Source organism: Triticum dicoccoides, chromosome 1B (genome assembly GCF_002162155.2).
Source record: "Triticum dicoccoides isolate Atlit2015 ecotype Zavitan chromosome 1B, WEW_v2.0, whole genome shotgun sequence".
In the NCBI taxonomy this organism is placed as follows: Eukaryota; Viridiplantae; Streptophyta; class Magnoliopsida; order Poales; family Poaceae; genus Triticum; species Triticum dicoccoides.
Window position 1 is genome coordinate 511,026,013 of NC_041381.1, and position 16,570 is coordinate 511,042,582.

The 16,570-nt window shown below is 48.1% G+C and overlaps 1 protein-coding gene across 1 annotated transcript; it reads right to left on the bottom strand.

The window, feature by feature from the left end:
* Positions 1-3,994: 3,994 nt before the first annotated feature.
* Positions 3,995-7,230, bottom strand: LOC119345483 (protein YIPF6 homolog). The gene is made up of 3 exons (XM_037615543.1): positions 6,579-7,230; positions 4,698-4,772; positions 3,995-4,603 (listed from the first exon to the last, which is right to left on the bottom strand). Exons 1-3 carry the CDS (start codon positions 7,062-7,064, stop codon positions 4,343-4,345), a joined length of 822 nt encoding a protein of 273 aa, XP_037471440.1. The 5' UTR covers positions 7,065-7,230; the 3' UTR covers positions 3,995-4,342.
* Positions 7,231-16,570: the final 9,340 nt, after the last annotated feature.

Below are 16,570 nucleotides of genomic sequence, written 5' to 3' on the forward strand. Positions count from 1 at the left end.
CAGCCCCCACCCCACCTCCGCCTGCCGCCGCACACCCGTCGCTGCCCGATTCGTACCCGCCGTTGGCCCGTTGCCGCCATGCCAAAGAAGGTCTCCAAGAGCAAGATGGGTTCTTCGGAGTGCGGGCAAAGCCATCCAGCAACTTCGACGTCGAGTTCTCCGACGCGAGCCGCCGCTTCTGGCTCGACATGTATGACACCGTCGACAAGTCCGCATATGCATACGGCGTGTAGCGTGGCGTGTGGAGGCCGTAGACGGAGCTCAACTTCCCGGAGATTGAGACCCGGGCGGATGCGGAGTTCCTCGTGCCGGAGGGTGTTCGGATGGAGATGACGAAGAAGATGAAGAAGAGGCCGGCCATTGTCGTTGCTCCCGGCGATAGCAACGAGGCACTTATGGCAATGGCGATGGCGAGGTTCGCGTGGGAGCATCCAGAGTATGTTCAGGACGAGCGCGAGTTTTTCTGGAAGCGCGACGCCGAGAAGAAGAAGAAGAAGAAGAAGAAGAAGAAGGACGAGGCCGGCCCCTCAACGGTAATCCTAGCCGAGTCCTCGAAGGAGGACGACGAGAGTTCATGGGGCCTCGGAGGAGGACGACTAGTTTGATGGATGTAGCAGTTTCAATTAGTTGTTGTAGTCGTTCAATTTATGTTTTTAATTAGAACTGAATTATGTTTCATATGAAGTAGTAGTAGAAGTTTCTAGTTTTTACATCTTCACATTTGTATCATCTATTGGAGTTGCAGTTTTACATCGTCAATATACATCATCTGTTGAAGTTGGCTCTTCTTTGAAGATGCAAAATGCACTTTTTGATGTTGTAAATTATATACAACATCTAATTTGACATCTTCAAATTTGCATCATCTATTAGAGATGCTCTTAGAGCATCTCCACTAGCGCCCTCAAGAAGCGCTCCCAGGCCACTTTTAAGCGCCGGCGGGCAAAAAACGCCCCACTCATCCTCCCAAGTCGTCAATTTTCGCCGGCAAAAGCAAAAGTTAGCGCCGGCTACCCCATGCCACACCCAGCGCACCGGGGCGCTCCTGGGGGCCTAAATCGTCGTTTTGTGGGCCAGCGCCTCTCCCATGTCCACTCATTTTCACCCACGTGATCCCTCTTCTTCCTCTCCCTTCACGCAGACAGAGCTCTCTCCTCTCTCTCTCCCTCCCCGCCGCCTGGCACGGCCGCCTTGCCGAGCCGCCGTGCTCCGGCCGCCCGGCCGCCTCAGCCTTGTCGCCGGAGGTACTCGCGCTCGCGCTCGCGCCAAAGCTCGTCGAGGCCGGCCTGCTTGTCATCACCCAGCACATCACCGCCGGCCGCTCCTCACGCTCGTCACTGCCCCTGCTGGCCTCGACCGGCCGCGTGCCGCGACTGGAACACTCGGGGCACGGGGACGAAGCGTCGAAGGTCGAGCTCGGAGACCGCGGCGGTGCGCGGGTCCGCCACGCGCGCACGTTCCGGTGAGTCGGCCGCTCCTCCTGGCGTCGCTGGCCGCGGCGGGGGCACTGGGCGTCGGTGCTCTTCCTCATGGCCGCCTTCCCAAGCTCGCTGACCACCCCTCTCGCTTGATTTCGTGCCGTAACCGTCGTCCCCGCGAGCACCGAGCGCTGCCGTCCGCCATGGCCGATGCTCTGCTTGATGCCGAGCTCATCCCGCCATGCACAGCTGCCCGTCGTGCTCCGGGTGCTCTACTGACGTTGCCTCGTTGCTCTGTTGGGTCGCTAGCTACCCGCAACACGGCCGCCACTCTGCCCGTCGCTGCCGTCGCTACACCCCACGTCGGCGGCTGCAACGACCACTACTGGACGCGCCGCACTGCGGGCGTTCCAGCGAACCCACCCCCGCGACCAGCCGTGGCCGGAAACGGCCGGCCGGTGATCGTATCTCGCGCCGTTCCCGCGCTTGGCGCTGCTCTGACGGCTCGTTGCTGCCTGGGGGGCCAAACGACTGAAAGAAAGTTCAGCCCCAGGCTTAAAATCTCGCCGGCAGCCCCCCAAGCGGTGAAAAAAACGCCTCGTGGGGTGGGGGTGCCAACGGCTGGAGATGCTCTTACGTTGCGGGTGTATATTGGTGTCTTGTGGCCGTAACCGGAACGATCGATGCAGGATCCACACAATAACGACCGCAGTAGTCCGACATGCCAATATGTGCATGGCAAATGAACGATCGATTGCCATGGCAAACATCAAGTGAGTATATACACCAATAAAATTCCCAGACGAAATGTGAAGCTTGATGGTTTCTTCTTCCATGAGGGGAAACAAACCAGATCGATAGCTACGTACATACATCTCACATCACAATCAATCTCTTCCACGGTTCCACCCAAGCATGCGCCATTGCCATCTAGCTACATCCACACATGCCTCCATGCACCAGAGATCTCGATCTCTAACACCTACGACGACGACTCACACCACATACACTAGCTAGTTCTTCGGCGTACCCCTCTCTTGGCCTTGCACGGCGCCGCCGCGGGGATCAGCTCGCCATCGGCCGCTCCATCCGTGGCCCTCTTCCTCTTGTTGTTCTTGTTCCCCTTCCCCTCATCACTCCTCTCGTCCTCTTCCGCCTCCTCGCGGCGGTGCCCGTGGTCGTCCATCCTCCTCGTGTTCCTGTATATCGCCGCCAGCGACCGGAACCTCGGCCTCCTCCTGGCGACCCCGCCGATGACGGCCTCCTCGTCTTGCCCGCCACCCTTGTGCCCACCGAGTTTCTCGCGTCTCTTCCCGGTGCTGCTCTCCACGGCGGGCACCCCCTCTTTACCATCTCCCCGCTTCTCGCCGGCCTTGACGCTGTCCGCGCTCTTGCTCTCCGCGGCCCGCGCCTTCTCGCCAGCTGCCTTGACGCTGCCCGCGCTCTTGCTTGCCACGGCCGGCACCTTTTCGCCAGCTGCCTTGACGCTCTTTCTCTCCACGGCCAGCACCTTCTCGCCGGCCCTGACGCTGTCCGCGCTCTTGCTCTCCGACTCGCCACCGCCACCACCGCCGCTGTCGCCGTCGTCGCAGCCGCCGCCGCTGAGCTGGATGAGCTGCTCCGCGGCCTCCATCTCCACCGTGGTCGATGACGCGGCCGGCGCCTCCACCGCCTCGCCCATGGCAGCCCTCCTCCGGCCCGAAGAAATACAGGGCACGAGCGGTCGCAGATCGCCGGGGCGGCCGCGAATGGCGCGCGCGGATAAATATATATGCCCAAGTATAGGGGAGCGACGACCGGTGACCGGACCGCGTGGGATCGGGGACGCGCGGAGGAGGGGGCGCCAGGGAATGACCCGGAAGGTGGCAGGCAGGAAGGAAGGAGACTCGTGCCCGCTTTGGTTTGGTTTTCGGTTTTGCCTTTGCTTGTACTCTTGTTATTTGTTTTGGCCAAGTTTAGATGCAATGCAAAACGGCTTTGAAACTTGACCCCGTCCGGTTACTTGTTCCTGGCATGTACTACGCATGCACCGATGTTGACGGGTCGGCGTACCGGAAAAGCTAACAGAAAACCACAGATCTTAATTAGGGGCCGCGTCAAATGCAACAACCTATATATCTGCTACTACTACTTTCCATTGCTCTGACGATGACCATGTGTGGTGTGCACTGATCTTCCACTTGAAACGCTCTTCTTTTTTTGGAAATTTCCGCTTGAAATGGATGTTTGTATACTTTGAGGATGTGAAGGAGAACAGGAACGATTTTAGGTTAGGACCGGAGGACAACGGGTTTTGAAACCATTTATGTGGTCAGTCAGAATTCAGTGACGACTTGCGAGTCAATATTGGTCTGGTCATGTTGCAGAGTACACACGACGAGGCTAGAAATACAGCAAATGGAGAAACTCATGTGACCAAGCAGTCAATCTCCGGCTGCACTTTAGCTGTGGTGAATCTGTTTCACCATTTTCTATCCCAGCATACGTACTGTAGTTAACATCAATGAGAACTTCCAAGAAGCACTCCTGGTCTGGTCAGGCAATAATAACCAGGCAAGCTATTAGAAACCGGCACGCAGATAAATGGAACATGCTAATTAACGCCATGGCGAGCCAAACCACAAGAGCAGGCTACAAGTTATTCTAGCAAACCCCTCCAGCAGGCAGCAGCATACAAACTATTCTAGCCAGGTGCAAAACAAAGAGGTACCTTTACAAAACGTATAATTCCCTGCTGGATTTTCTATACCCCTACTATACGCCCTTTTTAATTATCTAAAGAAGAACAAGAAAATCTCAAAGTAGTCAGCAAAATTTTATTATTTACAAAACAAACCGGTCAGACAAAACCTGTATGCACTCGGCCGGTTGGACGGGAAAATCTCCGGGCTTCTGACGGTCCGCGGCGGCAAACCGTTCCACCCTCAGTTTATCGCGATTATGAGGAAGCTAATGGAGACATACATGAGGAAGACGGGGTAAAGCGCCAGGGCCTTCCTCCTTGGGTTCACGGCGGTGCTCATGAATGGATACGCGGCCCAGGAGCTCCATGCCAATGTTACTGCCACTACAATGATTTTTAGCATGTCGTTGTCCTTCAGCAGGCAAATCAGAGCTCCCACGTCCATGGGGAACAAGCAGTATCCAAGAAGACTCAGGCTTTGGAAGAAGATGATTTGGCCGCCCTGCAAATGAAACAATGTGGTCAGTGCCACCAGAACACCAGGTGTGTATACATGTGCAAGCACGTGTGTGCGAGAGAGGAAAGAGTTTAAGTACCAGAAGCAGCACATTCAGCGTGAGGATTATAGCACCGGCAGCCAGTACGGCAAACGCGACAGCAAATACTTCGGACTGCAAACGCAAAAGGCGTGTCATCCAAGTCATCAAATGAGAATAAAAAAGTGAACTGTAATCATAACATGAAGTGTTCATACAGATTAGTGGATCTCCAAGTATACTGGCGTATAGATTAATGAGCATATAAATTTTCTATCAAAATGAAATTAATTCGTTCAAGGTGTGAATTCTGTTTGCTGCCGATGAGAACTATAGAAGAACATCAAATGCCCAAGTTACTGAAAAATGGTTCATGCTGCACTGCTGCAGCACTTTTTATTTTCATGACAGCTCTCCCTCCTTGGAATAATTTTCATCAAACACTAGATTTTTACTGGACCTCTTGAAGCATTATAAAAGCAAAAGTATGCTACTGAATTGGAGATGCCATAGATAAATTAGTGGAATGGCCAAGGCCACCTAGAAGGTTCGGCAGGCAAACTAAAATATTTATAGGCATGTCTCTAGTACCCTTTTTCACTAGGAAAAGCATAGCCCCCCTTCTAAGAATACACTACCTTCCAGATTTAACAGCACTCTCCCCCGAATTTCACTTTACTCCTGAATAATGTATTGCATATGACATGGAATGACTGTTTAGCATCTTGAGAATGCTCGAGCTCCCTAAGAAGATCGAGAGGCTGACGGTATTGCAAGTCCGACTCCAGTAGGGTAGTAGAAATTATACAAGAGCATAAAAGGGCAACCTGGTGCATGTAGCTCCCGCTTGCGCAGGGTCCAGGGAAGGGTCCGACCACTTTGGGTCTATAGTACGCAGCCTTTCCCTACATTTCTGTAAGAGGCTGTTTCCAGGACTTGAACCCATGACCTCATGGTCACAAGGCAGCAGCTTTACCACTGCGCCAAGGCTCCCCTTCAAATTATACAAGAGCATGCCAGGTACAAATAGCATGGCAATGGAGAAATCTCTCTATGCTCTTTATGGAGTAGGGCATTTTGGAGACCGAGCTCCATGGAGCCCTTTATGCTGAAAAATTCAAAATTCAAAAATTTCAATTTCAAGAAATTCTGAAAAAAATACACATGTATGCAAGGATGTAAAGTGTATGTGTGAAAATTTTCAGGATGAAATACCTTGAATTGAGAGCTGCACAAAAAAAAATTCATCGACTTTAAGGATGAACAGTACATGTGCTCAAAAGCCTCAGAGTTGTCTTTTTTGTGTAGCTCACATTTTAATGTATTTCAACCTGAAATTTTGCACACATGTACATTATGTATCTAGGTCTATGTGTATTTATTTTCAGATTATTTTGAAACTGAAAAGTTTAAATTTTGAAGTTTTTCAAATAAAGGCCTCCATGGAGCTCGGTCTCCGTTTGGCATTTTCGCTCTTTATGCTCTTTTATTCTTTACAAAAGTGGACTTCTAATCCTAGTTTGTAAAGCAAGTTCGCAAAACACATGCAACAAATAAGAATGTGCTGGAGATGTCTAATCATCCGGCCTTAACACTGTTTGGTTTGTAACCAAGGATCTCCATCCCCTGCTGAATCTACAATACATACAGCAGCAGTTATCAGGTCATCTACAGTGTCTGCAACGCTTTTGCATTTCAGATAAATAGTACCGGATGAACTGGTATAACTATTATTAACGTTGTTAACCATCACCCATGCAATTGACAAGTACTAACAATATTTTCACCTGATCAATGTGGGGCCTCATGAATTAAGTACTTAAAGGTTTGCACTAGTTCATCCTAACTAAAGTAGGAGTATTTCAAATGCAGGAGTTGCACCGAGCTAATTGAATATTGATGGACTTGGATTTCAAATGATCGAAAAAATGCAGTAGCTACCTTCCTGACTGAGGCCGACCATGAGAGGGTGAGGCCGAGGAAGACGATGAAGAAGAAGGGGCCCCAGAGATCCCAGTCCCGGAGCGCCTTGCCTGGGTCCTCGCGGTAGGGGTTGGGGAAAACGACGAGCTTGAGGTTGCTGACGATGCGGGTGAGGTCGCGCTTGACGGTGTCCCAGACGGGCTCCGTGAGCGTGTTGGCGGGGCTCCCGAACCCGTCCGCGCCGATGGGGATGGCGACGGAGGCGGAGGGGAGCGGCGCGGGGGAGAAGGTGGGGGGCGGCTGGGGCCGGAAGCTGGCCGGAGGGGGCACGGGAGGGATGTTGGCGACGGGGATGGACGCGCGCGGAGGGGAGGGCGGCCGCGCGGGGAGGACAGCGGCGGCGGTGGGGGCGGCGTGGATGAGGCTCTCGATCTCGTCCATGTCGGACTGCGCCGACGACGGGTGGAGCGGGATGGTGTCGCCCTGGGGCTGTGCGTGCGACATCGTCGGGCGCGCGGGGGTAGGGCTCCGCCGGGCGGCGAGATCTCGCGGTCGCGGGGGGGGCGGCGGACCGGCGAGCGAGAAGAGAAGGGGCGACGGCGAACGGCGGACCAGACCAGGGGAGGAAGGAGCACGCGACGATGGGGTTGCACGGACGGACGGAACTGGCTGCCGAATGGCGCGAGCGCGACCCGACTCGGTGTGCCTGCGTTTTTTTAGTCAGTTAGGCCAACTCCACCGCGCCACTCAAACCGACGTCCGTTTTGTCCGGATTTTTTTCGTTTGGATAGGATAATGGGATCGTATCCGGACAGTTTCCGAGATACGGTGGCCGTGCGTCCAACGCGCGGGCGCATCCCGGCCGCATCTTGTCCGTGTGCACATTTCTTTGCAAGTCCTTAAACTTTTTTTCATCATTCATTTTTGGTACATGATAATACATATCACATTTTGACTAGTAAAGCAAGGCAAAAAAACAAGAACCACAAGAATACATTTGAGAAGATACCCAACTTTCATAACTGCTCTCTTGAGTTGGGTTAGGGCCTTCTCGATGCACTCATTGTTGATACGTGGATGAGGCTCGAAGTTGCACCCTCCTTTCTTCTTCAAGCCAGAAATCGATGTTGCTTCCTCACACGTAGTATCGTGCCTAGCCTCTAATCTAGCAATAAGTACACTTGTCTCATCTACAGCCTCTAGGCTAGCTAAAAGTGCACGAACATGTACTAAATTTCGCTCTATCAACATATCGATGTACTCTTCTTTCCAATATCAAAACTTACATCCATTCTACACAATAAAAAATTAAAGTTAGCACAACTAGTCTAATCCGCCCCAAATCCGGCCGGCGGGTGCGCAAACCAGGTGGCCATGGTTCGGTAGCTCGGCGGCGACAAGGGGAAGGGGCTGGGCGAGCGCAAGTCCGAGTTCCACGGCTGCAATGGCAACGGCGGCGGCAAGGGGAAGAGTGGGAAAGAGTGGAGTGGGGTGCGGCCGGAGGGAGGGAGGGGGGCGGATAGACAAAGGCCCGTCCTATGCCACCGATGGGCGGGCCAAGGGAGGACACACGCAGACGGCCGACGCGTCCGTGTGGTGTCCGTTTCACCCCAAAAGCGGCGCAAACTTGGCCGCGGATGGGTCAAAAGTGGACACAAAACCGACAAAGTCCGTTTGCTCCCGCGCGCTGGGCCGCCCTGTTTGTCCGTTTTACCCAAACGGACGGGCCCGAACAGGACGGGGTCGCGCGGTGGAGTTGGCCTTACACGGGTGGTGCTAGAAGTTGGCGTAAACGGTCACTTTAGTGTAGAACTTGCGGCATACATTGAACTGGTGCAAAAATTTGGCTCGGACGTGCAAATATGGTGCTAATCGTGTTTCTATACGCCGGTGATGCTGACGGGTCTTGCCAGCACGGCATCAGGCTCATTGTCAGTGACCCATGGTGGAGTTGTGGCGTGTGGCATGCTCTTTTTGCGAAAAAATTCTTTGATTTTTATTTTTCATTTTTTACGGAAAGGCCCATGTAGGTGTAAACTAATTGTATGTGTGGCATCGGGTGGGTTTCATCTGTAAGCCAACATCACAAAATTAATCAGAATTTTTAAAATAGGTCGCCCAGTATTCTAACTGGAGACATCGGGATAATCCACGTGCGTAGCTAGCCAACAAACCCACATAACAATTCATGTCCTATTAGGATAGTGACCATTTATATCTTTTAGCTAAATGATATGAACTCCAGAATTTTATTCGAAAAAAAGACAGGGCAGAGGGGTTTCAACCCAGCGACCTGGTGCATACCATACCAGCAGGAAGAACTACCAATACAACCACTGGGTCGGCTTAGTTAGAATGGATTTTTAGCATCTATGTCTACGACAGATCGCCCGCTGGACAAAACCAGACTACAGTTCGAGCGGCGGATTTTAAACGTATTATTTTCCTTTTCATTTTTCCAAATTGTAAAGAATATGTAAATTATAATTACAATTATAGTTGTAAATATGTATTTATTTGAGAATCCATAGTCTGCTGGCACACTAGGCTCATATTTTTTCCAACGTATAGTTATATTTATTTTAAGTACATTTTTTATAAAACACATAAACTTTATTAAAATGCATGAACAGTTTTAAAACACCATAAAAAGTTAAAGCATGAACACTTTTATATAAAAAATTAATATTTATTAAAACCTTTTTATTTTTGAACTTATATGATCAATTTTTCTAAATATATCTTCTAAAATTAATTTAAATGCACACACTTATTAAAATTATACAAATAATTCATAATTTAATTTGATGGATTTTCTAATTTAATACGTGAACAATTTTAGTATATTTTATTGTATATTATTTATATTGTAATTTATATTTAAGAAAATAAAAAATGAAAGAAACTAACAGAAATTGTAGCCCACGGGCAGGTTTTGCTATAGACAAAAAAAAACTACAACAATTCTACATAGGCATGAGATTTCATAACTTGGAGTAGCACGCCTTCCTTCTTTTACACGGTCACTGGTTAGAAACCCGTAACTGGATTGAAATTCTTAATTTATGTTATTTAGTGTGAAGATATAAACCTCACATATGCTTGTGTGTAATCTAACTCAACTCTGGGCTGGGTGCTAGCCATGCGTGCGTGGTTGACCGAGGTCTATACCTGACAGGGGCCTTTTATGAGAAAAAACAAAATAAAATAAAAATACAGTTGTTTCTTGAAAAAAAAGAAAAAAATACAGACGTTTCTTGAAAGAAAAAACACCACAGGCCCATCTTCACCATGCAGTCACTGACATCATATGTTGTCATGCCCCGTCAGCATCATCGGTGTATACAAACGCGATTAGCATCGTATTTACAGGTTCAAGCCAAGTTTTTACACCACTTCAGTGTGTGCCGCAAGTTCTAGGCACGTCATAGGCGAGGGGGTATATATAGGCACCTCATTGGTCCCGGTTCGTGGCTGAAACCGGGAAAAAAAGCCCCCCTTTGGTCCCGGTTCCAGCCACAAACCGGGACCAATGGTTATGAGCCAGGAGCGAGGCCTATAGGTCCCGGTTCTTGTCTGGAACCGGGACCAAAGGGGACAGATGAACCGGGACCAATGCCCCACGAGGCTTGCCGGCCCCTTGGGCTCACGAACCGGGACCTATGCCCCCACGGGTCCCGGTTCATGACTGAACCGGGACTAATGGGTTGGCCACGCCTGAACCAAAACCCTGTTTTCTACTAGTGTTTTATTCCAACATCACAACATAGTCAACTCCCAACGGTGAATATGAAAAAGAAACTCCACAAGAATAACAGATACTCCCTTCCGTGTTGAGTTATTCATTGAAAGCATATATAAAATGATGAAACAATTGCAACATGAACTGATAAGGAAGAAACGCTAAGAGAGCTATTGATCTAGCAACATTGAATCATTGAAAGAATTGTCACCGAAACATTGGTTGAATCTACTTAGTGACTTTTGTTTCAAGAGGACAAGAAAGACCAAGCTTGTGTGATCAATGAGTACCTAGAAATGCACCAGGAGCAACAACTACTTTTGCTTCATCGTCATGTCATAGAAAACAAATAAATGCTCCTGATAGAAATCAAACTTGGTATTTCCAGCCAATTGAAACAGTAAGATCAGTTTTAGTTTATTACTAGTACTCAAATCCTAGTACAGACCGAAGACTTCGAAAAACCAGAATGATATACAGATTCTTCTGCTACAGTCGCAGCTGTCAGACTACGATCCCCTTTTCTACGCTACCGCCTCCCTCTCCTGGCTCCTACTGCGCCACCGATCTAATCTCCCGTGGCAACTGCTGCGCCGCCGATCCAATCTCCCGTGGCAACTGCTGCGTAGTGCATAGAGCTCCGTGCGTGTGCAACAGCCGGTCAACTCAGGACGTGGGGATTGCCGATCATGCTGGGTTTGAACCTCTCCGAGTATAAGATCCCCCGAACCCTCAAAGATGCTCACTTCCTCTCCTCTATCGAATCCAGCGACTGGAGCAGCTGCCGCCGCCTCTCAGACCACAGAACCGTTACCCTCTGTCGGTGTCAAAACCGGCGGATTTCGGGTAAGGGGTCCTGAACTGTGCGTCTGAGGCTGATGGTAACCGGAGGCGGGGGACACGATGTTTACCCAGGTTCGGGCCCTCTCTATGGAGGTAATACCCTACTTCCTGCTTGATTGATCTTGATGAATATGAGTATTACAAGAGTTGATCTACCACGAGATCGTAATGGCTAAAACCCTAGAAGTCTACCCTATATGATTAGATTATGCCCTATGGACTAAACCCTCCGGTTTATATAGACACCAGAGGGGACTAGGGTTGTACAAAGTCGATTACAGAGAAAGGAATCTACACATCCGAATCGCCAAGCTTACCATCCACGCAAAGGAGAGTCCCATCCGGACACGGGAAGAAATCTTTTGTCTTATATCTCCATAGCCCAACAGTCCGGCTCATGTCAATAGTACGGCCGTCCGAGGACCCCTTAATCCAGGACTCCCTCAGTAGCCCCTGAACAAGGCTTCAATGATGATGAGTCCGGCGCACAGATTGTCTTCGACATTGCAAGGCGGGTTCCTTCTCCGAATACTCCATAATAGTCTTCGAACACGGAAAACGTGTCCGGCTCTTCAAAACAAATACCACACACAACCGCAGAGAGTATAATATTTCACGAGTCCAATCCGCTGACAACTTTTCATAGCATGATATCACATCACCGCCCAGCCATTATTCGAACCGTATTTTAGCCTGCCGCTCCATATTTTGAGGTGCGGTTTCATTGGCACGTCGTGTCAAAGCAGAGATCGTGTCCCCTTATTGCGGGATTCTCATCAATACGGGCATGGGTAACCCAACCGTGCCATTTGCACGGCCCTTGGGGAATAGGCGAGTTTTAAGGCGAGTGGGGAGGCGCATGATATTCACTGCCTTTATAAAGGGATAAGGATTCACCCTTTTCACCCACGCCTTCTCTCTCTCTCTCTGCCCATCCCATTCTCGAGCTCCAGCGCGCAAGTTCTCATCCTCTCCGCCCCCAGAAAGCACTCCAGCCATGTCCGAATCCGGAGCGCAGGGCAAGTGGATGGCCTCCTCCGTCAAGGAGAAGGACATTACGAAGCTCCGGGAGGCCGGGTACTTGGCTAAGGAAATCTCCCATAGGCTTCCAACAGGTGCCAATTTATTAAGCTCATAGACATAGTACAACAAGGGTTACAACATCTGCCAGAAAATAGGAAGAAAAGAAACAGCAGAATCTATAAATGTAGAGTTGAATAGATGTCCTAGAAAGTAGCAAGGGAGCAATAACCCCTACTGATGAACACCATGACCAACAAGTGAAGGCAGCTAGAGGGGACACGATCTGAAAATGTGCTGCCAAAGAAATAGAGAACAACAAGGGACAACCATGAAGAGGTACAATGGCTGTAGAGAAGCAAGCAGAAGATAAGAATCATGAACTTCATGTAGCTGGACAGCAATTGTCTGAAACACATCCCGAAACTTGCTCTGGAAGAGAACAAAGTCTGTTCCCAGCCTTAAGTCAAAGTTCCTTAGCAAAGCCTGGAAAAACATAAACAAGGATCTTTGCATCTCCAGAAGTTCAACTCCATGAAAAGTTTGAAGGCCCTGCAATTCTGCAACAGGAAGTCTGAAAAAACAAGCACACACATACATCATAACCATAAAAAGAAGGATATAACCAAGAAGCAAAGACTTTAATAACAATGCACAATATGAATGCTAACACCAGATTACAGTTCACAGTTGACTGCTTGTAAAATTGATAAGGTGCGGGTGCCTTTTAAACATCATAAGACGCGCGGAAGTCTGACACGAATTGACATGACTATCAAGTTCTCATCATAGACAAAAGTTGTGTTTCTAGTTGGAATTCAAGTACTGAATTTCACAACCACATAAATTTTGTTGCCCATGACCTCACGATCTTGTCTGGCAGCTCTTTGGTTGAGCTTGAAGCATTCATCAGCAGACACATTTAGTGCTTGCTCCTCACTGTTCGAGCATGAATGGAGAGTTAGATATGCAGCAACTTTCAATTGAACGTCCTCAGCATTGCTCAAACACAACAGAGAAATCATCAGAGGAAGTGGAGTCCATAGGTCAGAGGTCACCTCCACTATTTGGTCTGAGTCTGACAAGAGCCTTACAAAGTTGTGTCCCATGTTGTCATCCCATGTCTTTATGAAACCTGTCACATGATAGCGGTTTCCTCATGTAAGCAGTAGCTTCACCATTATTCTTGCTTCCACTATATTAGGCACAATCATATAACAGATTTGTATCTTCTGACCTTCCCACTCCCCATCAATTTCCTTGCAATGAAAAGTTGGCTCATCATTATAATTATCCACCTTCCATGACTCAACAATTGCCCCCCTCTTGTTGATCGTCCTCTGGTTGAGTCTTCTCCCTTCTCCTCCGTTTGTAGTCCTGGCAGGACTGAATTCAAGTCCAAGCCCCGCATATGCTCCGATGGGTCGCGCAGGTCCAATCGATGCAATATCTGTCATTGGTCCGATTGCTGGTGGATCACTAATTGGTCCAATGCGTGCTGGATCATTGATCTTCCTTCTAACTCGCTCTTAGAATTTGGACCCTGCGCCGTCCCTTAGTTTTGTACTAAAAGAAAATGATAAAGTTGACAATGATTCCTTAGTTTTGACTCGTCTGCGACTTTGTGCACTTATTACCTAAGACCTGGGTCCGTTCCACCTAAAATTTGGACCGGGGCGAGTTAAAGTTAATATAATTATACTTAACTTTTATACTTTATTAATTTTTCTTATCGTATTATGGTGAAAAAATATATGTTGTATACTACTTACTTTGTATTGTTAAACATATAATAATCTGTTTAATTTTTTTCTGTTATATAATTGTAATGTATATCATTGAAAATATATCTGAGTTGCGCACTTATTTCTTCGTGAGATATTGTCCTTAACAGGATAAAAAGACGAGTTTAAATGTGAAAAAGAAAGAAATACGCACGACACATTAATTTTTTACAATTGATGAATTATATAACATATATGTATATTATTTTGTGAATGTCCTTCTTTTCTTTAATATTATTAAATATATAAGTTGGTAGACATTACGAAGCATACATCCTAACAAATATCTTAATATAGGTGTGTAGTGTATGGTTATGTAAACAAATATATAGAAACTTCTAGGGTATAAATTGACAAATCGGCTTAATCATTTTTTCATGGTCAAATGTGTCTTACAATTTACAATGGATTTAGTAATAAGGTTATAATATGTTGATGATCTATATTTTTAATAAATTATTATTGCTCATTGTAATCATCGACAAACATAAAATAGTATAGGTTCTACTACTTTTGCACACACAAAATTCAGTTATCATATGCACAACGTGCTCTATACCACATGGTGTAAAAGAGTTTCTTCTGTTAGTATCTCAAATAGAAAGTTGCGCTTGAATTAAATATTGGAAATATATTTAGTAATTTTAAAATATAATATGTGTAAGGTATCCATATGGAATCTAGCAGTCAAATTAAACATGTCACTGTCGATCTAATTGGTTTGTTCGTATGTGGTACATGATATCAACTTTCTAATGTTTATAAATAGTCAATAATATCTTATACACTATAGATAGACGATTGTATAAGAGTTACGCCATACTTAAGTATTTGATGTTGGGGAACGTAGTATTTCAAGAAAATTCCTACGATCATGCAAGATCTATCTAGGAGAAGCATAGCAATGAGCGGGGAGAGTGTCTCCACGTACCCTCGTAGACCGAAAGCGGAAGCGTTTAGTAACGCGGTTGATGTAGTCGAACGTCTTCGCAATCCAACCGATCCAAGCACCGAACATACGGCACCTCCGTGTTCAGCGCACGTTCAGCTTGATGACGTCCCTCGAGCTCTTGATCCAGTTGAGGCCGAGGGAGAGTTCCGTCAGCACGACGGCATAGTGACGGTGATGATGAAGTTACCGGCGCAGGGCTTCGCCTAAGCACTGCGACGATACGACTGAGGTGTGAAACTGTGGAGGGGGGCACTGCACACGGCTAAGAGAAGGCTTGGTGTGTCCCCCTCCCAAGTATATAAAGGGGGGAGGGGGAGGAGAGGTGGCCGACTAGAGAGGGGGCATGCCATGGGGGGGAGTACTACTTGGACTCCCGGTCCAAGTAGGATCCCCCCATTTCCTATTCCCACTAGGAGAAGGAGGGGAGGAGGAGGAGAGAGGGAAAGGGGGGCGGCCCCCCAAACCTAGTCCAATTCGGTTTGGGCTTGGGGGGGTGCCTCCACCTGTCTGCCTCTCTCCACTAGGGACCATGAAGGCCCATTAACTCCCCCCCCCCGGGGGGGGGTCTGGTAACCCCTGGTACTCCGGAAAATGTACGAACCTATCTGAAACCATTCCGGTGTCCAAACACAACCTTTCAATATATCAATCTTTATGTCTCGACCATTTCGAGACTCCTCGTCATGTCCATGATCTCATCCGGGACTCCGAACAAACTTCGGTACATCAAATCATATAACTCATAATACAAATCATCATCGAATGTTAAAGCGTGCGGACCCTACGGGTTCGAGAACTATGTAGACATGACCGAGACACATCTCCGGTCAATAACCAATAGCGGAACCTGGATGCTCATATTGGCTCCTACATATTCTACGAAGATCTTTATCGGTCAAACCGCATAACAACATACTGTAACACCCTCGATGCGACTATATCTCCCACGTGTCGAGGCACGACTTAGAGGCATAATCGCATTGAAGGCATATGTCGCAAGTGAGGTAATCTTCACACAACCCATGTAATACAATAAGGAAAAGGATACATAGTTGGCTTACAATCGCCACTTCACACAATTACATGAATAAAGCATTACATCAACCAAATACAATCAGGGCCCGACTACGAAACCAAAATAAAAGAAAAACCCCAAATGCGACAAAGGTCCCCGATCGACCCCAACTGGGCTCCACTACTGATCAACTAGAAAGAAACAACACAAAGGGCAAGATCTTCATCGAGCTCCTCCTTGAGCTTGGTTGCGTCATCTGCATGGTAACATAGGCACCTGCAAACTGGTTTTGGAAGTATCTGTGAGCCACGGGGACTCAGCAATCTCGCACCCGCGAGATCAAGACTATTTAAGCTTATGGGTAAGGTAAAGGTATGAGGTGGAGCTGCAGCAAGCGACTAGCATATATGGTGGCTAACATACGCAAATGAGAGCGAGAAGAGAAGGCAAAGCACGGTCGATACAGGTATGATCAAGAAGTGATCCTGGACTACCTACGTCAAGCATAACTCCAACACCGTGTTCACTTCCCGGACTCCGCCGGAAAGAGACCATCACGGTTACACACGCGGTTGATGTATTTTAATTAAGGTCAACTTCGGGTTTTCTACAACCGGACGTTAACAAATTCCCATCTGCCCATAACCGCGGGCA

Coding starts and splice junctions, on each gene's coding strand:
- LOC119345483 (XM_037615543.1), bottom strand. CDS start 7,064: ATGTCGCACGCACAGCCCCAGGGCGACACCATCCCGCTCCACCCGTCG. Junction 4,773..6,578: donor GGTCGGCCTCAGTCAGGAAG/GTAGCTACTGCA, acceptor TTGCGTTTGCAG/TCCGAAGTATTTGCTGTCGC. Junction 4,604..4,697: donor CGCTGAATGTGCTGCTTCTG/GTACTTAAACTC, acceptor TTTCATTTGCAG/GGCGGCCAAATCATCTTCTT.